The sequence below is a fragment of the Lotus japonicus genome, chromosome 1, assembly GCF_012489685.1.
Source record: "Lotus japonicus ecotype B-129 chromosome 1, LjGifu_v1.2".
Classification (NCBI taxonomy): domain Eukaryota; kingdom Viridiplantae; phylum Streptophyta; class Magnoliopsida; order Fabales; family Fabaceae; genus Lotus; species Lotus japonicus.
The window spans coordinates 82,403,254-82,412,535 of NC_080041.1; the positions used below are offsets into that span (position 1 = coordinate 82,403,254).

The following is a 9,282-nucleotide window of genomic DNA, read 5'->3' on the forward strand; positions in this document are numbered from 1 at the left end:
GAGAGGAATGGTAATCATGGTGCACATATTGAAAAGAGAGGTTTAGAGAACAAGAGAAGGATCGGGGCACAAGGGGAAGAAGAATCAGAAATTATGAATGGAGTGAATCAGTGAAGAATATGCATGTCTATTTAGTGAGTTTAATTTGTATGTACGCAATACATGGTGCATCAGAGATAAATTCATTTTAATAAATTGTAGAATAGTTTCTCTTTGCACCATACATGCATCGCACGGGTTCAATCCTTGGGAAAAAAACATTGTGAATTTGTACCACATTGTGAGAGATGTAGATGTTGTTTTTTCCGTAACCAGTATTGTCGATGGTAGAAGTTATCTTTCTAGTGGGTGGGAAGTTATCTTTCTAGTAGTCTAGCGGACAGGAATGATAACCATTGCGTAAGCGAATGAAACGTGGCATGAAAGCTCCTAAATTCACTCTCATAACAGAATCACTATGGTATTAACACGTGGCAAAATGGTTCTTGGAGTGATTTTGCTTTATATAATATAGATAGATTTTAATATAAACAGACACAAATGTAACTTCTTTATAACAACTTGGGGCTTCGATCAAATATCAAACTTTGGATCCTACTAATTGCACAATTTGGGGCTTCATTATGACAATTTATTTATTTATTTCATTGGATCCTACTACACTTATTCACTCAAATTAATTATGCTGCACACATGTCTAATCTGACCTTGTGTCCCCGTCAGTGGACCAAGATCCCCATCATCACCATTGCAGCAGCAAAATCGGTCAAGAACGCACAGGGGTCAGCTGCATACTCCAAAACTTTGGCGCTTTTGCGGCCACCAGCAAAAAGCTCCTGGTCAGAATGGAACAAGTTCTTCTTGAGCACCAGGTTTTGGTAGTACGCTTTGTCGAAGGCATATGGAGTGGTGGTCTCTATGTGCGACAGGTTGTCGTCACCACCCACCCTCGAACATCTGGCATGCAATGAGTGTGCATACGAGGGGTCAATGTTGCCATCGCTATAGAGTCTTCCCCGAAAAACCTTGCTTCTCGCAAGGCCGATGGTGTGAGCTCCTGATAGAGCCACCATCTCATCCACAGTGAAGTTCTTCTTTTGGAAAGAAGCAATGAAGCTGGTGAAGTTCAGAGTCGGAATAGGTAAGTCTGTCCGCGCAGCACTCATACTGGCCGTGGTGGAGTCTCTTCTTCCCAACCGTACCGTCCAGGATAACCCTCCGAGAGCCACCACAAAGCCCCTTGCCGCGGTAGCAAGGATGTCGGCACTGTAGGGCCAAAGAAAGACCAACAGAGAAGATGGTTTTAAAATTGGGGGATAAAACTCCACATTGGGCTAAATTGTAGATAAATTCGTTTTAATAAATTGTAGAATAGTTTCTTCGTGCATCACACATGCGCCATACGTGCATCGCACGGGTTCAATCCTTGGAAAATATAACTGTGGAAGCTTAATGATTTGTTTGGTTTGAAGGAAGGGAAAAGAGAAGGTTGAAGGGGGAAAGAAAACCTGGAAATCGAGATGTTTTCCCTCCTTTGGTTGCTTCATAAACGCGTACTCCAAAACTCTGGCGTTTGTGCGACCACTAGCAAAAAACTCTCGGTTAGAGTGGATCAACCCCTTGTTGAGCACTAAAATTTGGTAGTAGGCGTTGTCGAAGGCATAAGAAATGGTGGTGTCTATGTGAGGCAAGTTATGGTCACTACTCACCCTCGAACATCTACCTTGCAAGGGGTCGATGTTTCCGTCGCTGTAGATGCTTCCCCGGAAAAGCTTGCATTTTGCAAGGCCTATGGTCTGAGCTCCTGATAAAGCCACAATCTCATCAAGAGTGAAATTCTTTACCTCGAAAGTTGAAATGAGGCCAGTGAGATTCATGAAGGGAGACGACAAGTCAGTGCGACCACCGGAAAAGCTGGTCGTGGTTTAATCTCTCCTCCCCAACCGCACCGTCCAAGAAAGCACACCGAGAGCCACCACGGAGACCCTTGCCGAAGTGGCAAGGATATCCACGCAAGAGACGATAACATAAAGAAAATGTTAGTTTGAGTGTGAGTGGGCCGGCGAGCCCAAAAAGATTACTGTGAGAGTGTGGGATTGGGAATAATGGAGATTATGGGCCAAGGTCCATCTGGTCGATTTGACCCTCAACAAAAACAGCAACAGTTATAAACCATTGTGCTGCTCTCAACCTCCCTGATGTGGTAGTTATTTCATAAAATAAAAAACTAAAATAGAGAGCAGTGAATGTTAAATAGTAATTAATACCTGAGCATAACTCCTCTCTTTGTGATTTATGCTTTCAATCACGTCAAGTCCACGTATGGAGTTGAGGTTGGGTGGGGCACTTTGCTCGCCCTTGAAGGTGGATGTGTCTCTCAACAGCACCGACGCATCGTACCCTTGCACGAAGCAATCGTGCTAGCGAAAGCGGAGCAAGGATGCCATACGTGGCTCTTCTAGAACAACAAGCCTTTTTGCTTCCTGGATGATTTTAAGAGCTCATGGACATGTCGAACGTAGAACTCAGGGCTGAGTGGAGAAGAAGGCCATGATGCTGGAGGATGTAACGCCCCAATTTCTAAATCGGGGATCACATTAGAAACCCAAAAAATATGGGGACTAACTCGGGTTTTGTTTTTCCAAACGTTGATATTTCGAAAGCAAAAGCCCATCATCACCCAAGCAATGGCCCGAGAAGTTCCCAGGTAAGCTAGCCGAGCACAATGCCTCATTAAAGCCCTTCTTGCCTTAGACATAACAACCCAAACTTTTACTCGAACTCAAATGGTAAGCAGAACCATAAGACCATTACTAATTCTGGGAATTATGGGAATACTAGGTAGTTATAGCATTAATAAGCAGGACCATAGGACCATTACTAATTCGGGGAATACTATGTAGTTGTAGCATTAATAATTTTGACCTTTTTAGTAAGTTAGGTGTTTGTCTCAGTATATATGGCTGAACAATATTCAAATGAAAAATTGGAGCTGATGGAAAGGGTTGAGGGAGATGAGGTGAAGGTGAATGAGGGTGAGGTAACAATCGAACAACTGTGGAAGGAATTGGACATGTGCTTGGAGATTATAGTAGGTTTCCTCTCTTTATCCCTTCCTTTTATTTTATTTTTTGTAAAATTGATTCAATAATTCACTTTTCATAGGCTGCTAAAATGCCTCCTCCTCCTCCTGTCATTTGCGAGCATAAGCTGTTTGAAAATGATGAGATAAGAATCTGGTGCTCGAGGTGCGAAACAGTCCTTACCGAAGCTAGATACATCTTTCCAGGTTTCGTAGGTAATTCTATACCTAGAAAAGTGTCTATTATGTTCTATTTTTAATAGGGTGCCAAGCAGTGGGTTAATTTTATAGTGAAGGTTGCATTGGTCAGAGGCGGAACTAGGTGATGATAGGGAGGAGCCATGGCTCCCTCAATTTCTTTTAAAAATCTTATAAATCAATAATACGTAAATAATCTTGTATAAAGTGCATACGTTATATAGTAACAATGTTGTACAGATTAAGTATTCTTGGCCATGTCTTAGTGGTTATGCTGGTTTTGCATTTCCTTGGAGGCAGGGGCGGAGCTAGTGGGGTGGCGCACCGGTGCCGCCGCGCCCCTCATCTTTTCGATTTTCATTAGGGTACTATGTATATTTTTCTTATGGCACCAGTCAAGAAATTAATATATTATCAAGTAATTTAAGTCAGTTAGCACATTGTGGCACAGCGGTGTGCACCCAAGAAACATCTTTGCAGAGTTGCAGGTTCCGGTTTCGAAACTTGCCTACTACAGTACTACATATACTTTTCATTTTTGGACAAAAAATGCTATAAAAATGAAAAATTTCCTCAGTTTAGGATTCGAACCCGGTACAACTAGAACATCTTCATATTTACATACCACTAAGCCAATCGGAAGTATTTACTATATTCGACGATTTAATTTATTTATAACATAAAACCAATCATAAAAAAAAGATACACATTTTATTCTCCCTTTCGGTTGGTTAGTATTTTTTTTGTTACAGTAGAAAAGTAAGTTAGTATCTATTATAGTCAAATTAATTATATATTTCTTCTTCTTATAAAAAATATCAATTATATTAATTAATTTACACATGTAGAGTTGTTTGGATTATTATTCAATAAAATTATGTTTGATATAATGAAATTTGATGAAATGAAGGATAAAAGATTGAATATATGTCTAGAAATTATACAAAAAAGTTATTTCAAAAAGTGAATATTGTTTAGATAAAAAAATTAATTTTTTATTTAATCTTTTTGGCCACCCCGATACCAAAATTCTGGCTACGCCCCTGCTTGGAGGTACCAAGTTCAACTCCTGCTCACCACATTTTTGGAGTCACAATATAACTGAAACAACTAGACAATGACTCAATGAGTGATTTAACCCCGCATAATATCATCACATAATCATACACTCATTTCAGTCATTTGGCCCCATATCCATATGCAAGCTAATTGCTTCCTCAATAGGCACATGTTATTGTCTGTCCATGTAACTCAAATGTTTGTATGTACTATATACTACAAATCATAATTAAATAATTTTGAAAAAAAAAAATAATTATCTGTTAAATGAAAATGCTGTGCATAAAAAAATCCTGCCAATAGTACCAACTTTTATAAACAAAAAATAAAAGTTATATTATAATATCAAGTTTTCAACAAATGAAGACAAGTTACTTCACCATGTAAAAAGATTAAAAAAGAAAAAGAAAAAAAGAATTGTATTTGATGTTGGAAGTTGAATCTATCATCTATCTTGTGATTGATCCTAGTCCAGCCAATCTTCCCAAAATCCCCTGTTTGTATGGCAAGAATGTTCTCTTCTTCAAATCCTCTGTTTCTGCTCTTTTTCTAGCATAGTGCAATTCATGTGCAGAAACAGGTTCCTTTCTTCTCAACCTCGGAGTTTCAGATCCTCTGAAACTCGTTGAAGTAGAAGAAGAAGCTTTCACTTCTTCACCTTTCTTGTAGAAGAGATGGAACTTCCTCAGTGGGTCTGTGCTTGAACCTCTCCCTTCAGAGGCGCTTCGGAACAACAAGAAATCTCTCAACCTCCATTTTCTGCCGGAAGAACCTTTGGAAGTGGAAGAAAGTGAAGAAGAAGAAGCTGCGGTGGCCGGAGCAGAATTCAAATCGGACTTTTCCTCCTTGGTTCTCTGCCTCTGTTGATGTTCTTCCTCCCATGTGTAGTGAGATACTCTGTATGGAGAGAGCGACCTGGTCACTCTGCGACCGGATTTTGAAGCAGAGGAAGAAGTTTCTGAACCCGCCGGAGTTCGATCCCTCCCTCTTCTCTCTCCTCCTCCACCGTCGCTCTCCGCCACCTCTTTCTTCCTCCTCGGTGAAAAGGCTTCTATAACCGCCTTCTTCCCTTTGGCAATCGGAGAAGATCTCCTCGGAGAGAGAAGCGGTGTTCTAGAAGATTCATGCAGAGGCTTGATTTTGCCACCGTGGAAAAGCTCCTCAGCTGAACGTGACGGTGTCTCCGACCCCCCACCAACAGAAAACGCAAACCCATCATCGCCACCGTCACAATCACCATCAAGATTGGATCCTGTAAAGTAATCAAACTGGCTGTAGAAGCTTGATGGGCTTGTAGGGGCACTGAGGTAGAAATCTTCACCAAAACGCTTGGGTGAAGAAGGGGCACTGAGATATGGCATGAAATTGAAATGGTCCCTGGTGGGGCTTCCACTGGGACTAGCTGCTGATGCTACCATCACCTCCATGTTCCTCTGTAAAATTGGATATGAATGAGTGATTCAATTTCAAGAGGTATTTGAAGTGTGGTTGGTGTGGATTATATATAGAGGTAAGGGTAAAGACAAGGAATTGAATAGAAATGTAAGAAAGAAAGAGCAAGGAAGGTGGGTGGAGATTAGAGAAGAGAGAATGAGATGATGAGAAAAGAGGAGTGGAGATTGTTTTGTTGACCAATGACACAATACAAGACAAGACACAACCACTATGGGCCCTTCCCCTCAAGCCGCCTTTTAATACCAAAATTTTGATATTGTAGGCCACTTTTTGATTGAGGATTTTTCACATTTGGAATTGGATGTACTGCTGTTCATGGATAGACAGTCAATAAAGTCTTTTTTTAACTTTAAGTAAAAAAAAATATTGGAAAAGAAAAATATCTTTGACCAAAGAAAAGGAAAAATATCTGAAGTATAAATGAAAAACAATAGCTTTCTATTTTTTATATTTATTAAAATCAGGGCTACAATATTATCAAATCATTAATTGAAAATAAAATAAAATATTTCACTGCACATTCTGTTCATGTACTCAAGTAAATAATTAATTAATTAAATAAGATTTTACTTTTGTCTTTTTGGTCATATATATTAATAGGTGAGTGATTTTGTAAATATTTATAAATAGGAATAAATACAATTTCTAACATTATTCTACATTATGTAAATGAGGGAATTCATTTTTCTTGATGAATAATGCTTAAGAGTACAAACAATTTCAGAAAGGAAAAATATCGAACTATTAAATGAATTTTTTTGTTTTTAAAAGCTTTCTATTTTTATATTATTAATAATTTAATATAGCTTAGCAAATTATTCATTAAAAGAGTGAGATTTTCACTGCAGATTATTCATGTATTCAAAAAGAAATTAATTAAAAAAGATTTTGCTTTTGTCTTTTTTGTTCATATATTAATAGATGGGATTTTATAAATATTTAAAACTAGAATAAATATAAATTTGCCATTATATACTTTATCATGTGAATAAGGAAATTCGTTTTTCCTTGATGAAACAATATTTAAGGAATAAAATATGAATTTATTTATTGAAAATATAACATTTACATGTTTGAATGGATATTTTCTATTTTGTATTTTTACCTTTAGATATTGGTTTATATTTATCTTGAAAATAATACACATAGCTTCTAGGCTTTGGCTAAGTTCACGTAGCAACGTGTGGATTGAAAATTTGAAATGGACGGCTTATCCCATGAAAGTATGAAACAATAACAAATTTGTCAGCATCTTCTAGATGAGTTTGATGTTAATTTGTTTAATGTATGTATACACGTGTGTGTATGTGAAAAATGGCATTTATCACCCTATCTGCGTGTCTTACTTACCTAATAAATTTTAACTCTTCAATTAAATCATGGAACCATAGTAGATACACATCAATTTCGGTGGCGGTACCGCGAGTCCGCGAGGGTGTGTGTGATTGGATTCTAGAAGAGAATGACCCTTTCTTGCAAATATTAAATATCAATATGTAATTCAAAAACATGCAAAGAAGTCCAAGTTTGCATTTGTTTAAGGAGAATATCGAATCTGGACGTCGATGAAATTGTTCTGAAAGTCTTAATCATAAATTAATTAGTGTTAACATTGTTTTTTAGTTTGAACAAATGAGGTAGCATTAGACATTAGTGGTGTTCACGATACCTCGTTCATCGGTCCAGAGCATGCATATCATTGACTTCATGATACCAGCTTAGTTTTAATTCGTTCATGAATCAATTAAATTATGATTAGTAATGTTTAGAATTATTTTTCAGAAAACTATTAGCAACTGATTAAGATTTCAAATCAAGTTTAGAATAAATTAAGAAAGTGAGATCAAGTGGGAATATATATGAATGAAACCTACAAATTAATCAGACACCCATTGCGGCAGCAAAGTCGCGAGGGAGACTTTGTTTTATCATCATTTTCAATTTTTTCATGATCATAAAGTAAAGCTGTCTATATTTTTGAAAGTGTTACGCCCCATGCAAATCCCATGCTTCACTTTTTGGTGCAAAGAAAGTCAAGGGAAAAGAAAAAAGGCTTTTCTTTTTTACTGGTTGGTACAACAATATTATTAAGTGTATTATATTATAAACGTTTTATTGAGTGAATCAGAGTATTAAAAATTAATGGATCAATGATCAATAACTGAGTCATTGTTTCAACCAGAAATATGTTAAATTATTATTCAAATTAAATAATATGTTAATCTCTAATATGCACCACTACTACTTTTAGAGTGGTGCAACTTTACACCACTTATTTTGACTTGTTTATTGTTATAAAGATTAACACATCTATTTTTTTAAAAAAATATTATTAAATTTTTTTATATGTTACAATAAATTAAATTAAGTAGTGTAAAATTGTGTCACTCTAAAAATTGTGCACATTAGGGTCACCCAAAATTTATATCGAATATTTTTGTGTTAAGAAAAAAAAAAAAACCTAAGGTGCATTTGATCAAAATCACGCTATGACTGCATAAATTTTACTTATTTTGATATATTTTAATTATATATAACTAAATAATATTCTTAATTATTATTTTTTGAAAGAATAATATTCTTAACTATAAAATGGTACAGTCTTGATTATCATTTTTTCAAGGCTTAATTGCAATTTTGGTCCCCACATTTACCAGATCCACGATTTTGGTCCCCTACTAAATTTAATTACATGGATGGTCCCCCACGTTAACTCATGTGTGCAACGTTGGTCCTCCGTCCAATTTCCGTTAAAAATTGAACGGTGACTGGAAAAAAAACCCAGAAATTAACCATGTTCATCTCCTCCTCTCATGAACTTCATCATCTTCTTCATGACGTCTGAAAAAATCTCAGAAATCATCAATCCTCAAACAAAGTCAATCCCAAAATCAATCTCTTCAACGCTCACCCAAAATCAATCTTTTCACACAAACAATCCTAGGACCAAACATATGCAAGCACAAGTACAATTGGATTAAGAATGAAAAGCCAGAAGACAAACAAACGAGCGAGGATGCGACCTTAGTTTTGAATTCAATTAGGACTTGGGACTACAGCAATAATAACATTTCACTCAGAACATAGGAATTTCAATGTTACAGTTAACAAAAAATGAACCACAAAGAATGGACATGCCCAAGGGAGAAAATAAAAAACTGATAGAAAAGAATTACAAAAATTAAAAGATGCATTTAGTTTCAATGTTCAGGAAAATCTGACAAGTGACTATTGCGTTGAGTTCTCTGATTCTCTCTCCACTCTTCATCTCCTCCAGATGCCCACCATCTCCACCACCACCCCCACCACTCTCTACTCAAACCCCTTTCCTTTTCTTCTTCCACCGCACCTCCCACTACAAACACAACACAACTTCTTCCTCCTCCTTCATCTTCTTCTTTCCCACTTCCCCAATTTCTGAAACCCTAAATCTTCAACATGAACGAAATCTGAAATCAAATCAATCCTTATCAGATCGGTTGAGGCAA

General features: G+C 36.9%; 1 protein-coding gene and 1 pseudogene across 1 annotated transcript; both read right to left on the bottom strand.

Annotated features, from left to right (window-relative positions):
• Positions 1-663: 663 nt before the first annotated feature.
• On the bottom strand, positions 664-2,447 carry LOC130748438 (cationic peroxidase 1-like; annotated as a pseudogene).
• Positions 2,448-4,649: 2,202 nt separating this feature from the next.
• Positions 4,650-5,938, bottom strand: LOC130721290 (uncharacterized). Its single transcript, XM_057572058.1, has one exon. The coding sequence runs from the start codon at positions 5,764-5,766 to the stop codon at positions 4,789-4,791; it is 978 nt and encodes a 325-aa protein (XP_057428041.1). The 5' UTR covers positions 5,767-5,938; the 3' UTR covers positions 4,650-4,788.
• Positions 5,939-9,282: the final 3,344 nt, after the last annotated feature.